The following is a 27,042-nucleotide window of genomic DNA, read 5'->3' on the forward strand; positions in this document are numbered from 1 at the left end:
TTTTTTGTACCACCACTCCTCTTAGTTACTTGGTGATACATGGAGTACAAGAAACAGCAAGCCTTTCTCTGGCCATGACATTCATTTATTAATATAGGCCAACAAAACTAATCAACTCAGCTCTACTATGGCCTACAGATTTACTACTTGGAGGATTACAAAAGAAACTCATCCTACAGAACAATTCTGTCTAGTCATACACATACTAGATGACAAACACATATTTGGAGCTTTTAAGTGCTTTTAAGACTTAATTCGTTCCCTCTGGCATTGTCTTAATCCAAAGTGTACATTATTATTCACAAATTTAAAATTAAAAACATCAAATGAATCATCTGGAAATAATACATTGTTTATACATTCTGGACTAGAGCACACATTAGAACATTAGACAAAGTTAAACCTGCTATACAAGTAGATTTAAAAGTACAGGGTGTCTGAAAAGTCAGGAACCAATGAGAATAAAATTATACTTAACTTTATATTTATTATTTACAACATATGCGCTACATGTTCACTGTTACGTTCTATGCATTTTCTCAGCCACTGTATTATGTTTATGCAGATTTTGCTTGACTTATTCTCATCAGTTCCGGACTTTTCGGACAGCCTGTAGAAACTCATGTCGTTCAGCCCTTTTCAGGATGAAGAGAAGTTTATTTTTGTCTCACTTTAAAATTATCCTTGTGTAAGGCAAATTTATATATCCAGCCTTTTAAAATAACCTTTTGAGAAATATCCTGCCAATGCTGACCCTGGATAATTTTCATTCCAGAGGAAATACTGGGTACAGCAATTTATCACATTCCTTCTATCACTTCTTTGTTTATAGAAGGAAACGAGTTCATCAGAAAATAAGTGGTTAATTCTGCCTTGGTGACTTCAATCTTTTAAATCTCTTGATAACCAACAGATTCTGATGTTTCTGTGTTTTGCACAATAGTGAATGTGGTCTCCAGTTTGTGAGCTGCCTCGTGAACAGGTATATTAGAAACAGAGACACATTCTACCACCCAAATTGCATGGTTGGGGAATCGTGTCACAGCATGCACTATTTTCCTGTTTATTGATAGCTATCAACACTTTCCCATTCCATGTTGGGAGATGAAAAAAAGATCAGCTTGTCCTCCTCCTCCTCAGGCGCTTTGCTTACTTCAGCCTAACATTAGGCACAGCTGTGTCGCCAAACTGACACACACACACACACACACTCAGTCCCCACCCAGAATGGGCAAATATACAAAGTAAAATTGTGCAAAAAGGGTCTTTATCCAAGTCAATCTTAACTTACTTTTTTTTGCAGCACTCTCTTACAGCGTGGTAATGGAATAATTCCCAGAAACACCATCACATACATAGCACAATATCAAGTTCAGTCAGGCTGGACCAGAGCCACACTGAAAGATCCACATGGCTGCCTGCCATTTTTAATAAGCTTTTTACATTGGCTGTGGTGGGGTGTGTGGTGTTATGGAGGGAGGTTTGATTCACATATTAGTCATCAGTTATTAATGATCATTATTTAGGCTGTTCAAATGGGGGTCTGTGCATGTATAGATGAGAATCCATCTACGGTACGACAAACACATTACTGCTTTGACACTTAATACACTATTCACGCTACCATGACTTTGTGGGCATCTTCTACTAAAGTGAAGGTTATATGCGGATACGTTAAAAAGGCTATTATGTGCCAAGAGAAAAGCATCAAAAGCTAAACAGTGCTTAAAAAAGTAAAACAATAAGCAGAGAGTTAAACCAACTACACACAAAAAAAACCTTTCTTTGAGACTTGGGGATCACATAGGGTGCATGTTTTGATCACACTTGTGTTTGAATAGCAATATAACAATTACAGAGGCTTGTAATATAAATCCAGAATGAGAAGAGAGACAGAAACAAGTCTTTCAGACCATTCAAATGGGCTGTAGTGTATTCTCACATATTAACAGCAATGATTTAGAAAACCAGGTAAAATGTTAAGACATCAGTTAAAACACTAGTAACAGTTCTAAAATAATTAAATCAAATAAAACCAAATGCAATTAAATAAAATTTTACAGTGCAAAAATGAAAATATTCTGTAAACCATTGTTTGTAATTTCACTAAAACACTTCTAGCTTCTATCTTTTCCAAAGGAATTTCTCATTCTTCTTCCAGAGTTGAGAGCTTTCAAGTTGGCTTTCACTTTTGGACTTTGTATACACATTAACAGTCCTGCACAGCTTCTCTACCTGAGAAAGATCTGTTAGTTTATTGATGCTCTCCTCGTTCCCCTCATTCAAAATGTCCCAGAAGTCTTTACCCCTGTTCTTTGTCCTCTCAGTGAGTGAAGGGATGGGTGTTTTTGCTGGCTTTGGCCGGTCTGCACTTCTCTTTTGCTTGAAGAGGTCATCTAGAATGGAGGTGTCACCTATGAGGTCACTTATAAGGGTTGTGTTTGAGTTTTTGTCTGCTTGGTCATCTCTAGAGAAAAGTGACAATTCCGTAGTGGAAGAATTGCATGTATTAGTGTTTTTTTGGGAGTGGGGATAAATGTTTGTAGAATTTCTAAAAGATTTCTCTCTTGGATTTCGTCCTGAGTCTGGCAAAGACAAGGAGTTATTTTTAAGCTCAGTCTGACCAACACAGTGATGATGGAGATCTTTACCACTTTGTACCTTCGTTCTTCTCTTCTTTTGTGAATTTCCTGTTTCTGCTTCATGGTGAGGTATGTGAACTGAGTTTAAGAGGGTTCTTTTTGAGGAAGGCTTTTGTCCAGACATACTGCATGCAGCAGTGACAGGTGAAATACTCGGTTTCAGCTCAGGGACAGGTTTAGGGAAGGTGTTTTGGATAATGTCAGTAAGCTCAGGGTTTCTGTGGCTATAGAACTCGCATAGCTTGCTCAGTCGCTGTGCTGAGCTGCTCTTCACAAGCTCTTCTGCAAACTCTTGCACAGACTTCACTCTGAAGAACTTTGCCATTTCTTCCAGCTGTTGCCTGTGTGTGTAAAAATAAAAATTAGGAAAGGGCATACCAGAGATACTGTGTGACATACTACATATAATTCTAAATTTCTTTTTTATTTTTTTTTTGGGGGGGGGGGGGGGGGGTAATTTGTTTAATACTATTTAAAATTGTAAATATTTGAGGTGCTGTTTTAGGAAAGTTACATTCAGCATTAAAAACTAATTTGAAGTGATATTCAAAATACTACATTGCATTGCAGACGTTTTATCAACCTCCCTTGCGAAATCTATTACTCTTCACTGTATATTTCAAGGGTGGCAAGGTGGTGTAGTGGTTAGCACTGTCACCTCACAGCAAGAAGGTTCTGGGTTCGAACCCAGTGGCCAATGAGGGCCTTTCTGTGTGGTGTCTGCGTGAGTTTCCTCTGGGTGCTCCGGTTTCCCCCGCAGTTCAAAGACATGCAAGTTAGGCTAATTGGTGGCTCTAAATTGGCTGTAGGTATGAATGAGAGTGTGAATGGTTGTTTGTCTCTATGCCCATGTTTACATTAGACCGTATCAGCGGGTCATCAGATTAACGTTTTTAAAACGATTAGTGTGCACACAGCAACGCCAATACACGGATACTCTCGGCTCCACAGGCATCCTGCGCTCCAAATCACTCCGCCCTGAACAGCGAGTGCCCTCTGGAGGGTGCGCACTCCAGCCTTGCGCAGCTCACACAGCGCACGAGTGAAGTGCACAAGCCACGATTCGGGACTGAGCCGCTGTGTGTGTGATCCCAGCGCATATCACTTACTACTTGCAAGTGGAAGGATGGCAAGCCTAAAGACAATCATAACTACACAATGGGCAGTATTTGCAGTATTTTCATACTTTTATACTCTTTAATGAAAGGTGATACAAGGCGGAAGTCCGCGCCGTTTTTCAGCAGTCGCATCACATGACCAACGGCAGCGAATCAGGAAGGTGGATGTCACAGTGACGTTGTCCAATGAGACGCCAGCTAGAACTCAGCACAGCGTATCCGCGCATTCTGAATGTTTACACAGCACCGGAGCTGACAAGATCTGGATTGAATACGTGGACGCTGGCGGATTCCCGTTTCCCTGCGTTTCCAGGCGGTTTAATGTAAACGGACAGTGCATCCGCGAAGAAAACGAGATAGATACGGTCTAATGTAAACGTAGCCTATGTTTCAGCCCTGTGATGATCTGATGACTTGTCCAGGGTGTACCCTGCCTCTCACCCATAGTCAGCTGGGATAGGCTCCAGCTTGCCCGCGACCCTGCACAGGATAAGTGGTTACGGATAATGGATGGATGGATGTATATTTCAAATCAATTTTCAAAAGAAAGAAGCATTTAGAAACACGTATATACAGTTTTAAAAAGCTGTCGGTGGCATGGCTTCTTATGAGAATCTGCAACCATTGGAAGATTAAAAAAAAAAGCTTTGAATTAAATCATTAGGAGACTAAATTGAGGGGAAAATCTGTATAAATAAACACATTTTCCCTTATTACAGAGGCAAACACTATATGGTTTTGGAGTTGGGTGGGTGTGTCCTTGGACTAGTGGTTAAATCTAAGGCTTTCAAAGAGGAGTTTTGCTCATAGCTCAATGTGCTTTGGCTCTGCATGGGAAAGGGGTGGGTGAAAGGGCTCTGGGGTGGTCTTACCCCTCCCACAGAGGCTATGTGAGGGCGCAGAACGCCATAGCTGTGGCCAGAACTGGCACACAGCCCCATGCTATAAGGACTTTCCTCTCACTGCTTCTGGTGTTTTTTCAGCCTAACCAACACCATTAACTGCTATAGAGAAGCCTGCTTTTAAAAACCTTCTGAGGTGCAAAACTGGAATCTTTTGAGTTCTAAAAACTGTTTTATTGTCTTATTGTGTAACCTATTTATATAGTACACCATTAATTATATAACAGATTATAAAACATCCTACTTTTATCTGTTGGAAAGGGCAAAATGTCACTGCATTCCCCCTACTGTATACTTTTATGAAGTTTTTTGTCACAGTGTGACAAAAGTAAAACAGCAAATGGGAAAATTTTATATATAAATGAGTGAATACAAAAGGAACAAAAAAGGTAGCTCAGCCTTACCTGCGGACAGCAACTGGAGTCTCGCCAACACTAATGGCTGCACTTTTGGTATGGAGGAAAGTTTCTATGGTGTGGGTGACCTGAGGTTTCAGACAAGTCTTATCATGACCTTCTGGCATATCTTCCTCTCTACCGTTTATGGGCTTAGATAACTGGGGGATTCCAGATTGGGTCTACAACAAAAACACACACACACATACAAAAAAAAAAAAATCACAATACATAACCATCTGTGCTATTGCGTTAATCTGGGAATATAAACTGTATGAAGGAATTGCATAACCATACTGATGACCCCAGAAATATCCTGTGCTCAAAATGCTGTTATACAACAGTTAGTTCCGGTCTACTCATTTTATTGGTCGAGTGGCATTCCAAGAGTGCATATATCTTCTATAACTAGGACATTTCATTATGTGTATCACTCTGCTTGTCTGTTTTTTTCCCACAAAAAAAAAAAAAAATCACACTTCCTAATTTGGGCGGCACGGTGGTGTAGTGGTTAGCGCTGTCACCTCACAGCAAGAAGGTCCGGGTTCGAGCCCTGTGGCCAGCGAGGGTCTTTCTGTGCGGAGTTTGCATGTTCTCCCCGTGTCTGCGTGGGTTTCCTCCAGGTGCTCCGGTTTCCCCCACAGTCCAAAGACATGCAGGTTAGGCTAATTGGTAACTCTAAATTGACCGTAGGTGTGAATGTGAGTGTGAATGGTTGTCTGTGTCTATGTGTCAGCCCTGTGATGACCTGGAGACTTGTCCAGGGTGTACCCCGCCTTTCGCCCATAGTCAGCTGGGATAGGCTCCAGCTTGCCTGCGACCCTGTAGAACAGGATAAAGCGGCTAGAGATAATGAGATGAGACTTCCTAATTTTAAATCTTGATGACGATGTTAGAGACATTGTAAGTGGACATAGCAAATGATATTTCCAGGAATATAACTAAGTTTAAAATATGAAAGCTCATAGGAAGAAGAGAAGCCAATGATTTAATTTTCAAAGTATGGATTTATCAGCAGTTCAGGGCTCAAATGATTTCATTTTCTTGACTGAAAATCCAGCTATATTTAACCAATGCCACAGTGTAACCACACTCTTGCTTGTGCAATATATTGCTTAAATATAGCTATGTTTCAATCAAGAAAATGAACTATGAGCTGGTGATGAATCCATATTCTGAAAATTCAACGAGTGAAATACTACATAAACCCAAATATGTACTGTCTAACATAACATTTCATTGTTGTAACTGTAAATACTTGAGATACGTCATGGAGGTAGTTTGCTGGGAGCTGTGAATGCTTGTTCAGTTCAAACACATCCTGTACTGCAGCACGACTTAGGTGGTTCTCTGCCCTGCTTGACCCGACCACTTTCTGATTGGAGTGTGTGTAACTCACTTCCTGAAGCCCACCTGCAAGTACAAAACAAAGAACGAAAATAAAAGGCTTCTTGTTTTGCAAAATCACAGCATGTTCTAGACACACCAGTCTACTGTACAGCCATTTTGAAATTACTTCAAATTCAGTCACTACAATTCACGATGTGCTTTATTGAAAATATACCTAATAATGTGTCTATGGTGCCGGTGCCCTCTATGATTTGTGGCTTTCTGGAATGCATGGTTGGACATTTTAAACCTGTAAACTGAACCGATTTTTGAGCTGAATTCTGTGCACTCAAGGGGTGTCGAAGACTTTTCTTAAAGGTCACCCTTCTCACTGGAGCTTCATCTTCTGAGGAGTCACAACTCTCAACCTCCTCAGTACATCTCCGTCTCTGTACTGCCAATTCTGCCCAATCCATCCTCTGTTCCCTATTAGAACTGTCTCTATCTCTCTGTTGTGCTTTAGTATTGTGGTGGTGAAGAATGTCTTCTATGAAAAGATGGTCACAGGCCATTTTTACTGGAGATCCATGAGGGCTTATGGCTGGAGCTTCAGTCTTTTCTTCATCTGAGTCACTAGATAGGAAACATTCTGTTTTTCCCTTCGCTATCTTGGCCACCTCTAGGTTCAAGTCCTTTGAGTCTGTATCAGACTGGCTGTCCTCACTGCTCTCTGAGCTCCTTTGGATCCCACTAGTCATATGCTTCATCAGCAGAGCAGATAGATCCATATTTGCAGCAGAGCTGGTGCTGGGTCCAAACTCCTCTCTTGCATTTGGGTATGTGGCTTTTGGTCTGGAGCTGCATGGATCCTCATCCTCACTAGCGCTGCTAAAGTCCAGGACGTCTGCATTAGGGAGCCAGGCACGGGTACCATATGCTGCTGCTGGTTCATTTTCCTGTTGTGCAGAGGTATCTGCTGATACAAACACTGGTTCCTGCTGTGGCACATGGGTAACACAGATTATAACAAAGTTTTTAATAACACTGCAAATTTATGCAATAGCAACATCAACTATCATGGAAACTACACATGAAAATGACTTTGCAGAGGGTGGGTAAGGATAAATTCAGTAGCTAGCCTACCAGGCAATTAAAAGCTCCAATGTGCTGGCTAGCTTCATGTTTTCATTTCCCAGAAACCTAACTGACTAAGCTAAAGCTGGCCAGTGAAGTGAATTAATACAGACTAAGGAAATGACTGAGTATATGAGTTCCTGTGGAGAGGACGATTGTGTAGCCACTCCTAGAAGTCTCTCCTAATAAAGTTTGCTGTAGCACTTAGACAAAAAAATTAAATAAATAAAAATCACCAAGTAGTTGAAAGAGTTTAGTCTTCATATGTACAAATATTTTTGACCCTGGCTCAAAATGTCTAAGTTCTTCCTTTTTCTAAGTTTAACTAGGTGGTGACATGCTGTACTAGCAGAAGAGTCGACAAGCTTTGCACTGTACTTTAATTTGCTTGGCTTTGTTTTCCCTACATAGCCGTGCGTTTCTGATTCGGAAAAGATTGTCCGTCATACATGCATGCTAATTAATCCACTAAGTAAATGTCATTCTATTGTCAGTCAGATAGTGTAGCGCAGCAGATGGTGGGCTTCATAGTGATTAACACATGGTATATTCATAGCATCAAGTTGTTTCATACCACTGTGAAGTGGATTACATTTAAACATACACTCACTGGCCACTTTAATAGGAACCTGTTTTTGATTCTAAGATTTCTGTTCTTGGCTGGGAGGAGTGGAACCCAATGTGGTCTTCAGCTGTTGCAGAAGATGCTTTTCTGCTCACCACAGTTGTAAAGAGTTGCTATATCCTTCCTGGCAGCTCGAAACAATCTCGCCAAGACGTTTCCAGCCACAGAACTGTTGCTCACTCAGTGTTTTTTGTTTTTCACACCATTCTGTGTAAACTCCAGAAAATGTTGTGTGCGAAAACCCCAGGAGGTTTTTAAAATACTCAAACCAGTCCATCTGGCACCAATACCCATGCCACAGTGAAAGTCACAGAGATCCCAATTTTTCCCATTCTGATGTCTGAAGTGACCATTAACTGAATCTCTTGATTTGTATCTGCATGATTTTATGCATTGTGCTGCTGCCAAGGGATTGGCTCATGAGATAACTGCATAAAACAGCAGGTGTATGGGTGTACCTAATAAAGTGACCAGTGAGTGTACATACCAAATCAAAACTTTTGTTTTGCAAAGCCAATAGGAAGTAAGATTTATTTTCCTTCTCTGGTTGTTAAATGCATTTGGAAACTGGGCTTAAAGGACATGGGACATGAAACATAAATGCACGCTATATCAGTTTCTTTCCATTAAAAATATGAATTAATTGCATCAACAAATACAAAATCATCTATTAAATTCAGCAAAATCGTTATATTCGTGATGATTATATGGCATTTCTGCTCGAGCTCCGATATGCATATTTTACAACCGGAAGAGCCGCTGTCACGTGATCATACGTCACAAAAACTTTCGGGCACAGCACAAGCGGGTAGATGAATGGAGAAGTGAATGACAAGAAATTTGTTTTTATAGTCTTTAATGTACATTGAACATCATGGTGTATTGTGCTGCTTATGGTTGCAATAATTCCAATGAGAAATGCCCTGGAGTAAGTTTTTTTGCATTCCCCAAGGACCCGAAGCTGAGGAAAGTGTGGGCTCACTACTGCCGTAGAAAAAACTTTGCACCTACTGTTTCCCACAAACTGTGTTCGGACCATTTCACTGAGGATTCTTTCAACATTAAATACTCAGGTACTGAGCGATATTAATTGCCAAGCCAAATTTAAGAGGCCGTATAGCCGGGTTCATGGAGGCAGTGATAGCGCCATAATATACAGGGCCTAACATTCCTACAACTGTAGAGACAGTCAAGAAATCCTGTAACATTAATGGACATTTAAATAGGAACAGTCCACCGTATTTCCATAATGAAATATGCTCTTATCTGAATTGAGACGAGCTGCTCCGTACCTCTCCGAGCTTTGTGCGACCTCCCAGTCAGTCAGACGCGCTGTCACTCCTGTTAGCAATGTAGCTAGGCTCAGTATGGCCAACGGTATTTTTTGGGGCTGTAGTTAGATGCGACCAAACTCTTCCGCGTTTTTCCTGTTTACATAGGTTTATATGACCAGTGATATGAAACAAGTTCAGTTACACAAATTGAAACGTAGCAATTTTCTATGCTATGGAAAGTCCGCACTATAATGACAGGCGTACTACACCTTCTGTGCGCTTCGACAGCGCATTGATACCTTCACTCGGAGTTGTACCATTATTTTTTAGACAGGGCGGACGGACCAGGGCATTCGCCTGCCTGGCCGTGCCCGACGAGGAGCGCTCTCGGCCGGCTTGGGAGGCAGACGGCAGCCCCTCCTGGAAGTGTGGTTTTACCATGGGCCTTAGGCGGAAAAATGCTGAGGTGCATTCACTAAGCGACTGAAAGCCGAGGTAAGGATTAGTATTATAATTTTGGGTGTATCAATTATTGATTATCATAATTCTGACTCGTTTCGCCATTTTGAATGTTTTCATCTCGGACTCTGGAAGCATTGTATCTCAATCAATCTCGAAAAATATCAGCAAAAAAAACCTAGCTTGCAACGGACTTTAGCTAGATCTATGATGAACTTTCAATGTATGATACAAAAATAATACTTCTTTCAACAGATCATTAGCCTTTGAGCAGAATTGTTTTTAACTTACCAGGAAGTGTTATCGAGCCGACCGCTTTCAGTTTCATGGGGATTGAATGAACTCTCACTCTCAGAATCATCTGACCCGTCAGAGTAAAGACAAGATCTATGTTCATGTGAATTTCCAGCTATCGGTTCGAATTGATAGGGTCTAACGTCACATCTCTGTGAAACATCGGGAATGTCACTGTCGATGGTGTCCATTTCGGTAACCTGTTTACATTAGATTCCCAAGCGCTGGCTCCTTGGAAAGTTTTTGTGACGTCAGGGTCACGTGACCACCTAACTAATTAACGAATCATTGTTTTACGCTGATGTATAAAAAAGTTGAATAATGTGATGATTTTCACATTTTTGACGCCCTGCAGTGATTTAGATGGCATTTCTTATGTCCTTTATACATAATTATACCCAGAAAAAAATCCATGTCCTTTAATAAATAAATAAATAAACTGGACACAAAACCAGCTTGTCTTAGGAGCCTGAGCTACTGATTTGTCAACCCCAGCTCTATAACCACCCTGTTTAAAAACAAAAGTCACTTCTTTATGACATGACTTGCCCACCAACACTTTGTTTATGATCAGTTAACGTCAAGTTTTAAACTGAGAATTTTTTGTTTTTAGCTTCTAATGGGACCTACATGTGAGAAGCTTCTCAAGAAAAGACAGTTAGATAAGTGCTGCTGAGTAAATAAACTCACGAAAGATAACACATGCTTCCGTGTGGTCTTCACCCGTGGGCTGGGGAGGGGGTTAATTACAGCCATGTGTTGGCCTTCGTACCCATCTTTACCGTGGGAATGAATGGATGGGGAGATGTCTCAGAAAGAGGAGAGGAGAGATAGATGGAGAATAGGAGCATTCCCGTGACGGCTCTAGGGAAGGGCGGCTACTCACCAGCTCTTGCACCCTCTCATCTGTTGCCTGTGTGCTGGCTGTCATGATCCCCGCCTCAACATGGCCCTCCCTCTGTGACATACATGCATTTTCCATCAACTCAGTGAGAAAGAATTTATAGTCATGGCTCATTGAGGACATCAAACATCTGACTTCTTCAGTATACAGCTGTGAAAAGTTCAAGCTGCAATCTAGTAGACATACCATACATAAGCAGGTTATACACACCACAAGGTTTAATTAAAAAACATTATAAGTAAAACTTAAACAGCAGCTATAGTTTGCTTATCATTTTGCATCAAAGTGTCTGCCAAATTAAAAAATGTCAGCACATTCTAGAAACTCCAGTATATTGTGCAGTCATTTTGACCTTATATGAAATTGAATTGAAAAATTGAAGGTCCACATTTTTAGCCTGCACTAGATACTGAGCCAGACGCTTTCTAAAAAAAAAAAATTATATATCTCAGTTTAGCCCTACTCATGGTATTATTTTCTCAATAAATTAAATAATTTTCTCTGTCTTATTCATCATTACATACAAACCAAATGAAACATTATTTTGTGACCATCAACAAGGAGTTGTTTTTTTTTCCCCTTTTTCTTGTTTAGTTTTTTTTTTTTTAAACCTGTGTGTCTGTTGGGCAACTAAGAATAAAAATAAAAATTACTCAGACACTCGATCTCATCTGCTTGTCCTGGGTGCCCGTGCTACTATTATTCACCAGTGTTACAAAACCACTATTAAGATATTGTGGAATATGTGAAAGCATATGTGTAGGTGGACAATTTAATCAGCGTGCATGATAGTGCTCTTTATTTCCTGTTTTTATTCTAACCAACTTCAAGTGAAGACAATACCAGTTATGTACACCATATACGTTTTCAAAAGACTTTCCGAAAGCATCCATGATTCCACGATTACTGGAAATGTTTAAAGGTGCACTGCCTTTCAGATTTTTCAAATTTATGTCATAAAAAGAATTTTCCTTGACACCCAATTATCTTGACACCCAATTATTTAAAAAAAAACATGTAATGTGGCATTACATTCTTGTTTAGTGGACCGAAAGCTACTGAATTTGAATCACAGACTTCCAATTTTAATAGTTTAACAATGTTTTTTTTAAGAGAACAATTAATGAATTTAGGGACACGTGACCCTAAATTCTCCGCTATTTTTTCTTGCTTCACTGTGATCCAATTCAAGATACTACGTCATGCATCACGAGGTGTGGGCTTCCCCCATTCACACAAGGCATTATGGGATACAAATTTGAAACAGGAGAGGAAAATGGAGGACATGAAAGAAACATGAAAGACAGACTACAGTAACGAAAAGCGAGAAGAAAAGAGGTTATGTTGTGAAGGAAAGGAAACACAGGACCAAACTAGTAAATATCGGCAGTCAGTGAGTGCCTCGGTGTGATCAGCTGTTCGTTTAGCGACAGAATGATGTAACTGTCAGTGCACGATAAGGGTAAACCTGTAGATGGCAGTAATGCAACACTGTATGCCAGCTGCCATAAAACCCTAAAGAAGAAGATAAAGAAGAAGCAGCGGGTAAACCTGCGCATGCGCACACTGGACTTGATCTGTCTGCTTGACCGCACAAAGTGAGCAATTTCATACACATTATTTGCGAGGGAATCCCCTCAAATTTTATAAGTTCCGGACCACAGAATGGTCTGGGTTTTTTTTTACTGAGATATTGCAGAAATAAATATATCACAAAGACCAAATTTCAGAGGGAACTAAATTTCACTGATTTTATGAAATCGAAAGGCCGTATAGATTTAAATAGTGGTTTAAATGGAATTGTGCTTGATGCAGATGAGAAAAAGCCCTTCAGATAGATTTTTGGTACAAATTGGCCCGATTCTCAAGGTTTTTTTTTTTAAAATCATCATACTTGTCCCAGGCACTTTTCACTTTTACGCCCACAGCTGAGTGAGATATAGTCAAGATCACACTACAAGTCCAGTTGTGTTGACTGACTACTAGACATTTCAATATAACTAGGACAGCTGAACAGACAAGTGACTGATGGACTTAGCTGTGAATTTCTTGCCCAAGACAATAACATCACGTTGTAACAGATGAAGAGATTCAGTGCACTAACTTCCAGGATGTGGCGTGTAAGACAAGTTCCATCAGTCTGGAGACGGAAGAGGTTTCTGATCCCAAATAACTCTCCTGTTTGGCCATCAACACCTTGCACTGCCTCAAAGTAGCGTCTTGCATTTTCATTTCCAATCACTGAGGACTGCAATTGCTATATCACCCAGTGAAACAAGGAATGCCAATCAGGTCCAACTCATTTTACACTGGTATTTAAATTGGTATTCATTCATTACAGTTTAACATGTTGCATCATATCAAATATTAGTACATGTACAAGAAGGTTTCAAACAAAGGACTTCTGAGAATGTAAAAGTGAGTGAAAATGACTTTGATTGGTTAGTAGAAACTGGTTAGGACCTCAGCACTTCTCCATTTTTTACGAGTGATGTACCTGTTTGTAAACCTGGCGCAAATAGATGATCTCCTCTACTGTGCCCAGAGAGATGAGCCGAAAAACTTTCACATCCTTACACTGTCCAATGCGATATGCTCTGCAAATTGAACAATAAAAGCGTGAAGTACTTAAACAGAACAATGCATGACACAAATATTATGATCAGAACTGTTTACTCCCAGTTTAGCTGAATCAGATCCCAGTTATAATATGAAGTCTGCCAACACTGGCCAGCAGGATTGCCAAGTGATTCAATTTATTTTGCAGGAGAAGACTAAAAATGCCAGCTGGATGGTTTGTTATACGGCAGTGAGGAAGTGATGGTTTGGGAGCTGCATTATAAAGGACTCACAGCCATAGAGAGCACACTGCATAGCTGCATCTCAGGCCTGAAGAGTGCCAATGCTTGTAACAGAGAGAGCCTACTTGGATGATATCAGGATACAGAGGAACACACAGGATTCCTTACAGATTTTACATTTTTGAAGAAAGGAAGGGGAAAAAAAAAACCCTCTCCTGTAGATGTGCTGCCTCACCTGTCGATAGCCTGAAGGTCATTTGTTGGATTCCATGTTGGATCAAACAGGATAACAACATTAGCCCCAATAAAATTGAGTCCAAGACCACCAGCCCTTGAGGAAAATTAATTCAATTACAATTACATTCAATATCATGTGTAATGATATCGTCACATATTTTATACTTAAACATATGTGGCATTACATTCTTTTTTTCAAACATAAAACATTTTCTTAAATAGTGTAATTTTTCTGTTTTTTTCCCTTTGTAGATGGATCTTTGGCCTTGGCGATCAAGTTTAGGACTGAAATATCCTAGCATTTAGCAGAATATATTTTGCTAAATGAATGTATGAATATGTATATAATGCATGAATATATATATATATATAGGCATTTAGCAGAATTCATTATGTCATTCATTTTTCAAACACGCCCAGAGAAGCAGCTACATAACAGCTCCAAAGTATCAATGATCCACCAGAACTCACACTGGATATGTGGATTTCCAAGTATCCACTCCAGATTTTTCACCAAAGATGCCAATGACGCGCATTGCCAAGAAGTTTGATTTTGGTCTCATCTGACCGTAAAAAATGATTCCAATTTTATTTCCAGTGACTCCTGGTGAAGTTCTGATGATGCCTTTTGTCCTATGCTCTCAAGAACAGCTTATGTTATTGTTATGGCGATTTAGTCTAAGAACTAATTTTGAAACTTGTCTACACCAGGAATCAATTAAACCTTGCAATTTTGAAACTGTGATCAGCGTTCAGCTTCCTGACCATTTCAACTGGGGCAAAGGCAGCAACAGAGCTGATACTGAGAGCAATTAAAAATACAATTTATTCAAAATTGTCTTTCAGTTTAACTATTTTAGGGGTATTAATAATTTTGCCACATGTGAGTTTGAGAGAAAAGGCCAGAAAATTAAAAGAAACTTTATGATCATTATTTTTTTTTATGGGGCGGCACGGTGGTGTAGTGGTTAGCGCTGTCGCTTCACAGCAAGAAGGTCCAGGTTCGAGCCCCATTGCCAGTGAGGGCCTTTCTGTGCGGAGTTTGCATGTTCTCCCCGTGGGTTTCCTCCAGGTGCTCTGGTTTCCCCCATAGTCCAAAGACATGCAGGTTAGGTTAACTGGTGACTCTAAATTGACCGTAGGTGTGAATGAGAGTGTGAATGGTTGTCTGTGTCTATGTGTCAGCCCTGTAATGACCTGGCGACTTGTCCAGGGTGTACCCCACCTTTCGCCCGTAGTCAGCTGGGATAGGCTCCAGCTTGCCTGCGACCCTGTAGAACAGGATAAAGCGGCTAGAGATAATGAGATGAGGTTTTTTTATGCCAAGAGACAAAGTAGTAGCTTTAATTCTGGAAAAATCTGGATAGTCTCTATTCACCGTGACACTGACCATGGCACTGAAGTCAGCAGACTCAGAGTGATGAATAAAGAACAGAATGCTTTCACTTGATCAAAACCTAACACCAAAATACTAAAATAAACAATACAAATACTCAATTACCACATGCAGAAAATCAAATAAAATGTGAAATTATAGATCTTATCATGCAGTAGCAGCACTCACATGGTAGACACAAGGCACAAGTTAATATCACAGGCACGGTTGAATTCCTTGACAATGTGGATGCGATCTTTCGACTTGGTGTTTCCATCCAGCCTACGGTACTCCAGACCCTCAGCCATGCAATAGCTCTCCAAAACATCCAGGAGCTAGGAAATATTCAGATTATTCTCCATATCAGCAAAGAAAAATCTAAAGTGTGTTTAACTGCCACAGGTTTGATATGACTAAATCAGTAACTGCCTATATCGTTGCTTCATTTTTTACAAAAACTTCAGCAAAACAGTCTAAAGTACCAGCCCTCCAAAATAAAACAGACACAAAAGAATGCATTAATAAAACACATTATAAACACTTCACCTTTGTAGAAAGTGAAAAAAGGAGAACTTTGTCTTTCCTTGTGTTGAAGTGACCAAGCAGCCTTTGCAAGATCTGTAACACAAAAGATGACCCTAAATGTGGCTTCAAACAAGAATGACAAATTAAATAGCTTTCTCAGTTAAGCAGTAAGAAAAAGGTGGATGAAGCGAGTCACATTAAACACTGGCTCTATTGATATTCTTCATTTGGTATCTGACATGGGAAAATGTGCAAAGTATTTACTGTACTGAAAGCACCAGAAACGCGGCATCTGCCAATAACAGCACCAGTAAGGCTCTGCACATGGGGGAAGAAGACTCTTTGGATAGACTTTAAGAACGACTAAATACCGCCCTTGTTATTTCCCAAAGAAGTGTGTCCATAGCAAGCGAGGCAAAGCCACACCGGGCCAAAGGCTGGATTATTCCCACCCTTAACACCAGAACAAAATCTGGAGTGCATGAGAACTCAGATTTACAGTTCTGTGGTTTAGTGGATGGGTTGGTGAGGGTTATAAAACATGCACAACTCTGGCATATTAAATAATAAGCAAAATATACATGCCTAACCTTCATTTTTCCACTGTAGATGGGGTTTGACATGGCCTCAAATGCAGCTTGCTTGCATTTTTCTGTGAAGTCTGGAAACTTCTTGAAGACTTGTTCACAGATAGCAGTGACATATTTCTCCTGATAAAGAGGATGGAGATTATAAGAGAATAATCTCAGAGAAAAACCCATGGTGATTATTTCAGAATGGTTTCATAATCAGGACTGCAATCAAAATAATAATAACAAATAACAATAGTATTGTGCATTGTGCAGCAATAATAATAATAATAATAATAATAATAATAATAATAAAGGAAAGAGGCCTTGCATGCAAAAGTGATTCATTTCACTAACAACCTAGATTTTCATTCTGAAAATGCAAAGGGATAACATGATGATACCATTTCAGTCTTGGAAGATAACAGATTGAATACAATGCAGGTAATGGTTTGATTTTAATGCTTTTAAGGCTAATAAGATCTCATGTGACTCCATGACTCAGCAGACTCGTACTCAAAGCTATTTCCTGAAGGTCGGTCATTTTCTGAGGAGCACAACAGCATAATTTTGATCTTGTATAACTTCATTTTTAATTTTATACATTTATATAGCTCTGTTCAAATGTTAATATACTGATTTTATTTTGCTGCTGATTTCTAGAGATCGCTTCTGCTTTGGTTTTGATATTCTATTTTTGCACCACAAAAATGTCATTTGTGGGGTTAAAATAATTAGAAAACAAGTAGAACTTGATGCTTCCATCACCACACTGCAAAAAATTGAAAACTGAATTTGAAGAGAAAATTACTTAATACTACTGAAATTATCTTGCTGCATGGACAGATGTTTATACTTGATAAGACATCTTAGAATAAGTTGGTTGCAATCTAGAACTAGGTTTAATAACCTCAGAATTGGTGCCTTGTATTCTTCTAATAGGAAATGCTAGATCGTTTCAACTATTTTCAAGATATTTTCACTTGCTAAGATATTTTTTTGCAATGCAACATATCACCAACTTCATAGAGCTTCAAATATCCTTAAAATATACAGCAGTTTGCAAAAGTCTTAGGCACATGTAAAGAAATGCTGTAGACAAAAATGGCTTAAAAGTAATGAAATTAAATGTTTCAACATTAAAAACTAGATAGAACTCCCGCCTGGTAGACTACACGCCTTATTAAGTTGTGATTTGGGGATGGACGTTTGACCTCACAGTAATCTTGACCTGTGACCTTTTAACCTCAAAATCTAATCAGTTCATGTTTGTCCCAAAGTGCACAAATGGTGAAAGTTTGGTGAAATTCCTTTGATTTGCCCTGGAGGTATAGTGTTCACAAGGTTTTCGGACAGACATTTGACCTCACAGTGGCCTTGATCTTAGACCTTTTGATCTCAAAATCTAATCATTTCATCTTTGTCACAAAGTGCACAAATGGTGAAAGTTTGGTGAAATTACTTTCATTAGTCTTTGAGATAAGGTGTTCACAAAGCTTGGGAATGGACATTTGACCTCACAGTAATCTTGACCTGTGACCTTTTAACCTCAAAATCTAATCAGTTCATGTTTGTCCCAAAGCGCACAAATGGTGAAAGTTTGGTGAAATTCCTTTCATTAGCCTTTGAGATATTGCGTTCACAAGGTTTCGGGACGAATGCATGCACGGATGGACAGACGGACAACCCGAAAACATAATGCCTCCTGCACCTTAAGGTGGCGGAGGCATAAAAATACTATAAACAGCAGTAAGCCATAATAAATGAAAGTAAGTCGATATTTGGTGTGAGACGACTCTTTGCTTTAAAAAAAAAAAAAAGAGCGAGAGAAAAAGTAGTCTCAGGTACAATTAGTGCAGTTTTATAAGGAAATGAGCTGTAGGTTTCACTGAGCATCTTGCAGAACCAGCCACAGTTCTTCTGGACACTTTGATGGTCACACTTGCTTCTTAATTTTTCAGCAAAACCCAGTAGCCTTCGTTATGTTTTCTTTTTTAATCTGCAAAGTGGTCTCTTATGTAATATGCTGCTCAACTACAAAAATTTTTTTTCTGTAACATTTAATTTTGTGCTGGAAAATGAACATTTGGAACACTAAAATGTTTTGTACTGACTCGATAATGTAGAAGTCATAAAACAGAAATCTATAACAAAGTTTGTATGAAAAATATAAAATGCCTAAAACTTTTGCACAGTACTGTACTTCAAACAGGAAGAAAGTTATTGAGGGTAAACTACTGTAGATATTTTGACCGTGCTGTAACTTTGACTCTGTTTGGATCGATTCCAGAATGTGATTGATTCATTTGCTGGTTACAACGATAATTTCGTTTAAATCCTACAACCCAATCTTTCTCATGGACAGCCCAAAAATATAAAGCCTCCACCACTTAGTACCGGAGGTATAACAAATAGGTTTTGGTAGAATATGGCATCAGCACTTCTCCAGCACACACAAACACATGCCTGTTGTTTACTGGTTCCTTCTTTACACTGCAGCAGGGCTACATGATTGGCAACCTTCCTCAGGATAGCCAGATAAGTGAAGTACATGCGTCTGACAGGAACACCGTCTGAATTGAGCTTGTAGCAGCACTTTTTCCTGGAGCGTCTGCTGCTGCATGGACACTTCTCGGAGCTCTGCAACAGCAACTTCACATCATCTGTGTCCAGTACAGCACGGTATACTGCCTGCTGGAAATCCGTCATGGAACAGTACACCACCTACGCAAGCACAAAAAAGTGAAGACGTTGATAGTAGAGGTGAGGGATATGAAAATATTAGATCATCTCGATAATAGACAATATTTTTACAATAAACAATATGTATCATGATATACAGAATTGCTAGCAAATTGACAGATATACAGGTTTGTCACCAAACTGCCAGCAATACAGCAATGTTACATTTTATAAAACTGAGTATAAAGTTTTATAAATTAAATGTCTTCAAAAATAAAGTATTTAATAGTGAAAAGGAGAAAATTTTAAATTTAACAAATTAACTTAAAAGTTTGTAATTGTTATTAAAATCATTTTACATGTTAAGTAATATGACAATACCAGCAATATCTCTGAAAATTGCACTGTGATATAGACTCCCCAGCCACTTTAATAGGAACACCTGTACATTTATGCAATCATCCAATGAGCCAATCATGGGGCAGCAGGGCAATAAATAACATCATACAGATACATATCAAGAGCTTTAGTTAACGTTCAGGGCGGCAAGTGGTGTCGTGGTTATCACTATCACCTCACAGTAAGAAATTTCCGGGTTTGAACCTCACGGCCAGGGGCCTTTCTGTGTGGAGTCTGCATGTTCTCCCTGTGTCTGTGTGGGTTTCCCCCACAGTTCAAAAACATGCAGATTAGGTACAATGGGACCACTGTAACTGGCACAAGCTGTAGTTGTTTCCCAGCCATAATGCATGTTTCTCACTATGGCAAAGCTAAATAAATTAAATTAAAATCACATCAAACATGAGGAATGGAGAAAAACTGTGACTTTGTCCATGACATGATTGTTGATGCTAGAAGGGCTGGTTTGAGCAGACAGTTGAAGATTGAAAAATTACCTGGTGGTGTTTTTTTTCCAATCTTAAACTGTCCAGTTTTAATGAACCTATGCCCATGCAACTTCAGATTCCTGGTCTGCCGTTGTAAGCTATCCACCTCAAGGCTCAATGCATTGTTCCACTCACCACGGCTATAAAGAATGGTTAGTGTAGTTACCATACCGTCACCTCAAACCAGTCTGGCCATTCTCCTCTGACCTTGATCATCAACAAGTCATTCAGTGAAACTTTTGATCTTTATCTGCATGGTTTTATGCATTGAGCTATGCTATATGATTGACAAATAATTGCATGCATGTGCAGTTGTACAGGTGTTTCTATTAAAGTGGCCAGTGAGTGTAATTTACCACAATGTTATTATATTGTCATATGACCCAGTTCTATTTGGGAGATATCACATTTTGTACATTAAGATGTTATATGTTTTAGATACAATTCAATAATTATTTATATGAATGATTATGAACTGCTTGAATTACATATTAATTACATATGAACTGCTTTTGCCCAGGTATAACATATACAGAACTTTCTTTATGACAGCAAATATATTTTAGCCATTTCACAACAAAATGCATAATAATACCTCATGCATTTGAAACAATATTTACAAATCCAACAGGGGTTTTACCATAAGGGTATATGGTGTCATCCATAAAAAAATAAAAAATAAATAAATAAAAAAATTCCAACATAATGGAAATAAATGCACTAGCATTTTATATACATAAAAGCACTACAGATTAGCATGTACATACATGAAGGCCTTTTGAGTTTTTGAGCGCACACTAAAGTTAAATCAAGCTTAAGCTTTAGTTGTTGTCTTTGCATGTTTTCAAAGGGAACAGACATCTGAAAATATGCGAGAAATCTCAGCTGGACTGACAGACTCACCCTGTCATCTTTCTTTGGTAACTGGTCACTAATGAGTGCTTTGGTTCTCCTGAGAAACCAGCGGCACAGAATTTTAGCCAGGGCCTGGGCGGCCTTGCGGCCCTCAGCCAGTGCCCTCTTGGTTGCACTGTGTTTCTGTCCCTGTTCAATAGGTTCTGAGAACCTGTTCTTAAAACTACCCAGTGACCCGAGGCATCCAGGGTTGGCCCTGAAACCACAAAACAAAGCAATAAACATGTGAACACATTTTAAAACTAAACAGTAGGTAAATAATGGTCAAAAAGAGATGTTCTACCCATGACTCACCAATCCATGACACACCAGAGTTCCTCCAGGTTGTTCTGCAGGATTGTACCAGTCAGTCCCACACGCACTTTGCATTTCAGCTCTTTCATTGCTTGAGTGATCTGAGATTTGAAATTCTTTAGCTTGTGAACTTCATCCACAATGACAGCAGCCCAGTCAAGACTGTGGTGAGATTAGAAATCAAAATGCAGATGAAATATCAGTGGATATGAAATCAATAATCTCTTCTGCAGAAAGCTCAAACAGCTAACATACACTGCCTGGCCAAAAAAAAGTCACACAATGATATTTCATTGGACTGCCTTTAGCTCTGATTACAGTGCGCATTCACTGTGGCATTGTTTCAACAACCTTGTGCAAAATAACAACATTTATTTCCATCCAGAGTTGCATTAATTTTTTGCCAAGAGCTTGTATAGGTGATGGGAGAGTTGAACCAGCACATCCCAAAGACTTTCAATGGGGACACTTTGGTGGCCAATTCATGTGTGAAAACGATTCCTCATGCTCCCTGAACCACTCTTTCACAATTTGAGATCAGTGAATCCTGGTATGTCTGTGCTATCAGGGAAGAAAAAAAAAATCAATTGATGAGATAACCTGGTCATTCAGGGTAGCCTGCTGACTTAATTTTATTGCCCCATAATGTTGCTGAGCCTCAACCTGGCCAACTGAAGCAACCTCAGACCATAACACTGCTTCCAGAGGCTTGGACACTGGCCACTATGAATGATGGCTGCATCGCTTCATGTGCTTCCCTTCGTACATTGGCGCTCCCATTGCTCTGGAACAGGGAGCATTAGTACTTGAAAGTTTGTGAACCCTTTAGAATTTTCTGTATTTCTATTTTATAAATATAAACTAAACCATAGGGGAGGCATGGTGGTGTAGTGGTTAGCACTGTCGCCTGATAGCAAGAAGGTTCTGGGTTCGAGCCCAGTAGCCGACGGGGGCCTTTCTGTGTGGAGTTTACATGTTCTCCCTGTGTCTGCGTGGGTTTCCTCCGGGTGCTCTGGTTTCCCCCAAAGTCCAAAGACATGCAGGTTAGGTTAATTGGTGGCTCTAAATTGACCGCAAGTGTGAATGTGAATTATTGTTTGTCTCTATTTGTCAGCCCTGCGACGATCTGGTGTACTTATCCAGGGTGTACCCTGCCTCTCGTCCACAGTCAGCTGGGATAGGCTGCAGCTTGCCCGTGACTCCGCACAGGATAAGCGGTTATGGATGATGGATGGACCTAAACCATTATTGCTGCCCATCTCCACTTTGCTGAAGATCACCTGCATAAGCCAGAAGGCTACTGGAAAAATTATGTGAACAGATGAGATCAAAACAGATTTTTTTGGTTTAAACGAGAAGTGTTATGTTTGGAGAATAAGAACTTTATCCCAACTGTGAAACATGGCAGTGGAAGTATCATGGTTTAGGTCTGCTTCACTGCATCTGGGCCAGGATGGCTTGCCATCATTGAATGAACAATGAATTCTGAATTATACAAGTGAATTTTAAAGGAAAATATCAGTACATCTGTCAGTGAACTGAATCTCAAGAGAAAGTGGCACATGCAAAACAACAACCCAAAGCACACAAGTCGTTCTACCAAAGAACAGTTTTTTTGTTTTTTTTAAAGTTTTGGAATGATCAAGTCAAAGTCCTGACCTTAATCCAATAGAAATGTTGTGTGAGCAGTTCATGTAAGGAAACCCATCAACATGCCAGAGTTGAAGCTGTTCTGTACAGAGGAATGGGCTAAAGTTCCTCCAAGCCGGTGTGCAGGACTGATCCACAATTACCAGAAATCTTTAGTTGCAGTTATTGCTGCACAAAGGGTCACACCAGATACTCAAAGCAAAGGTTCACATACTTTTTCTATCACTCACAGATATGTAATATTGGATCTTTTTCCCTCAATAAATAAATATACAGTAAAACAATTTTTTTGTCTCATATGTTTAACCGGGTTCTCTTTATCTACTTTTAGGACTTGAGTAAAAATCTGATGTTTTAGCTCATATTTATGCAGAAATATAGAAAATTCTAAAGGGTTCACAAACTTTCAAGCAACACTGTAAATCTGGACTCATCAAACCACATGCCATTTTTCCATCACTCCAGAGTCCAATCTTTATGCTCCCTAGCAAATTAAAACCTTTTCTTCTGACTAGCCTCAGTAATAAATGGTTTTCTTATGGCCACACAGCTATTTAGTCCCAACCTGTGAGTTCTCATTGCATTGTCTGTGTGGAAATAATCCTTTTTTCACTATTGAACATAGCCATGAGTTTTAATGTCAATTTTTTTACAATTTGACTTCAAGTGTTTAAGTGCTCTCCGATCACGGTCAGTCAAGATTTTTTCCGACCACATTTCTTCCATGAAGTTGACAGCTCACCACTCACTCTCCTTCCAAGCTTTAATAATGTGTTGGACCGTTCTTAACCCAATTCCAGTCACTTCAGGAATCTCCTTAGTTGTTTTCTTTGCTTGATGCAGGCCAATAATTTTACCCTTCTGAAACACGGTAACATCTTTTACTGTGGAACCATGGGATACGTCTTCTGACGTGGTACATAATCATCACTGTAGTAATTATTCAATCAAAGGCTCTTAAAAGGTTCTAATTGCAAAGTTTAATTCTGGGCAAAATGTTCTATTTCTATTGTTGTTGAAGTTTCGAGATGTTTCACTGCTGTACACACTGTGTATCCTGCATGTAAACGTTTTACCAAGATAAAAAGCGTCCCGCATTTTACGATTCCGGAGATTGCCAAAGCAAGTGTGCAACAATATCACGTGACCATCGTGGGGTGTTTGACCTACTTTTAACCAAAACAAGTCGGCATGGGCAAATATGGTGAACTCCACTCTCCTCCCAGCTAAAAGCTAGAAGAAAAGAAAAGGAAAGCCTGCCGAGTGAGTGTAACTACAAGATAGCGCAAGGTTAGATGGCATGTCATTTTTCTGGACAGATAACTAAATCAATCTAGCTAGCGTTTAGCTATCTTAGCCTTAGAATGCATGGCCTCGACTCCACAGTAGCAAGTATGGAGTTATACACAAAATGTTTTGATCTTACAGAGAAAGAAACAATAACACAAAAGCAGTAACAGAGAAAAGATCTCTTCGTCTTTTGTTTCACAGATCTATTCACGAATGTCAACCACAAATTACAGACCTGTGACTCAAAACTGTCTGAGGTCAATGCACAGTCACGATGATTTCTACGCGTTGCCATCTTGATGTGATACAGTTCCATATTTATGTTAATTAGTTAAAGCTCCTCACATTCGGCTGTTTCTGTAGGGCCATACTGTTTACTTCAAGAGGTAGGAAAATGGTCCCAAAAGGGAGAAAAGCGACCCTCAGCACATCAAAATGATCACATCTCGTCTGCATGATATTGTTCTTGTGAGACATAGGAAAATGCCATGCACAATTTTTAAAAAATTGAAAATTTTAGTCAGCACCTTTAAGTATTTGCTTATTTAAATCCAAATGGCAACTTTTTTTTGGCCAGGCAGTGTATTTTGTATAGAGCAGTGTTGTACGATTCACAACTTTATCAAAAAACCAGGTCAGACCAGTTTTTAAAATAAGATATAGCACTACTATGAATGAGTCAGTGTGTCCAAACTTTTGATTGGTACTATATAATCTTTGTGACCATTCTGGAAGCAAATAAAAATAAATCTGATCTCTGTAATAGTGTACCTGTTGAACTCATCTACACAGAGTCTTAGTGTCTCAAACGTTGTGAGGACAATCTCATATCTTCCTCTGTTTGCACGGGCCAGTTCCTCCTCCTTCCTCCCACCGTGGACAACCACTGTTTTGAAATGGCCCCATGTGTCCAACTCGTCTTTCCAGTTGTAGAGCACAGACAAGGGAGCCACAATAAGGAAAACCTATTCATTAAGTTAAAAAAGAATTATCAGATTTACAGTGAGACAATGGAACAAATTATTAAATGATAAGGAGGCCTGTCACAGCTATAAAAAAAATGGTCTATTAATTATTTGACATGATCATGAGTGTCTGAGGTGATTGTAACAGAGCTTTAGAGTCCACAATCACAGATTTCAAATAAATATATCAGTACATACACAATTTACTCTCAATTAATATCAGATCATGATACAGTATAGCCAAACCATTACATGATCACAGTTCTCAGTTTCTCTTAAAAAAAAAAAAAGGTTTGTAATAACGTTTTTCCTTAGAACACAATAATTCAGAGCTTAAAAGTCACCATCACTAAATTGTACTGCAGGTGACATTTAGTGAATCATTACAGAATAATACATAATTTATTTACATAATTTGTCCTACATTGTTTATTATCCAGTTTATTATTCATGAATATAATGTATTTTCTGAGGTCTCCCCTTTGAAGCTTTTACAGCTTAACAGGCAAACAGAATTTTAACTAATTTATATGTTTAATGTTAAAAACTTAACTGTGGACGCGTGTTATTACAATAAGACACGGCACTGGTTGCAATTACATATATGATAATTACAGCATGCCTAATGACAAGAAGTTATATCACAGTACCTTCTTAACTTTGGATAGTTTGGATGGCATCTGAGACTGCAAAAACTCTGGCCTGTTATTTTCAACATCCTGCCATGTCCCTGTTTTCTGCAAAATGGCAGCCAGGCAGCTGATAACCTGTCAAACAAAAAGAGCTACAATCATACAGGCAACATTCATTCCTGGTTGCCTTTCATCCACAAACTCTGTGGATATAAATAAACATATGTATAAGCCTACCTGAATAGTCTTTCCTAGGCCCATGTCATCGCCCAGGATGCAACCTCTGGACTTCAAATAGCTGTCATAGATAAATTTAACTCCCTCTCGCTGGTAGTCTCGTAGGTACCTGTTAATAGTGTATGGCACTTGAATAGTTCCTGACAAAACAAATGGTTCTGAGGGACCAGGAGAATTCTGGTTCGTATGGAAGGCGGGTTTCTCATCTTCAAATGGGACCTTAAACATTCTGTGCTTTCGGGGTACAGGGATTAATCCAATATCTTCCGGTTTCACAAGAGTAGACAAGGAAACACAGAGGTGGATTCTTCTTCATACAGAGGTGAATACAGTGCAAGCTATTTTACATACAAGAGAAAGAAACAGCTCTTAATATAAGATTTGCTAGTTAGCTAGATAAGAATGCAAGTGACACAACTTCTGGTCAGATAGCTAGGTGTTACCGAGGCATCAAACCGCACTGACGTAGCAAGCACATGATTTGAGACAGACATGTTTATTCAATTATGTAAAGCTAGAATTCAGTTAACAAGTATTAAATGTACAGCATAACGTTTAGTAACTCTTGTCAGTTTTAGCTGGATAGCATCTAGCACTAACACTTGGGAACAAGCTAGCTCGCTAATGTTCAATAACTTACAGCAGCTTCCTGCTAGAACATTAAATACGATGCAGGTCGAGAGGATATATCGCTCCTCATATTCACCGTTTAAGCATCGGTCCAATGCGTTTTGAAGAACAGAATCCAGTTTTCTGGTTAGCATTTAACATGAAAGATCATTATAAGGGGCACCGAAGACAGGAACCTGCAGTTTGTTTGTGCATCTGTGCAACCGGAGCAGCACTTTCACCAAAATCTGATCCTGAAAGTCCATAACTATTACAACTGCCATTTCCAATGTCATGT

At 39.3% G+C, this 27,042-nt stretch overlaps 1 protein-coding gene across 5 annotated transcripts; it reads right to left on the bottom strand.

Annotated features, from left to right (window-relative positions):
* Window positions 1-1,371: 1,371 nt before the first annotated feature.
* ercc6l2 (excision repair cross-complementation group 6-like 2) lies at window positions 1,372-26,957 on the bottom strand. 5 transcript variants are annotated; one of them, XM_060931916.1, is made up of 18 exons: window positions 26,842-26,957; window positions 26,136-26,473; window positions 25,917-26,033; window positions 25,073-25,266; window positions 21,362-21,523; window positions 21,056-21,263; window positions 19,050-19,307; window positions 16,605-16,724; window positions 16,036-16,107; window positions 15,679-15,824; window positions 14,113-14,208; window positions 13,574-13,673; window positions 13,181-13,333; window positions 11,059-11,130; window positions 6,622-7,384; window positions 6,316-6,470; window positions 5,067-5,239; window positions 1,372-2,983 (listed from the first exon to the last, which is right to left on the bottom strand). In XM_060931916.1, the coding sequence occupies exons 2-18, from the start codon at window positions 26,361-26,363 to the stop codon at window positions 2,125-2,127; spliced, it is 3,876 nt and encodes a 1,291-aa protein (XP_060787899.1). In that variant the 5' UTR covers window positions 26,364-26,473; window positions 26,842-26,957; the 3' UTR covers window positions 1,372-2,124. The 5 variants fall into 5 exon arrangements, 3 of the variants coding, with proteins under 3 accessions (XP_060787899.1, XP_060787900.1, XP_060787897.1); XM_060931917.1 differs by having other exon boundaries at window positions 6,622-7,381; window positions 26,776-26,957; XM_060931914.1 differs by having other exon boundaries at window positions 26,776-26,957.
* Window positions 26,958-27,042: the final 85 nt, after the last annotated feature.

This window comes from Neoarius graeffei, chromosome 10, assembly GCF_027579695.1.
Source record: "Neoarius graeffei isolate fNeoGra1 chromosome 10, fNeoGra1.pri, whole genome shotgun sequence".
NCBI classification, from domain to species: Eukaryota; Metazoa; Chordata; class Actinopteri; order Siluriformes; family Ariidae; genus Neoarius; species Neoarius graeffei.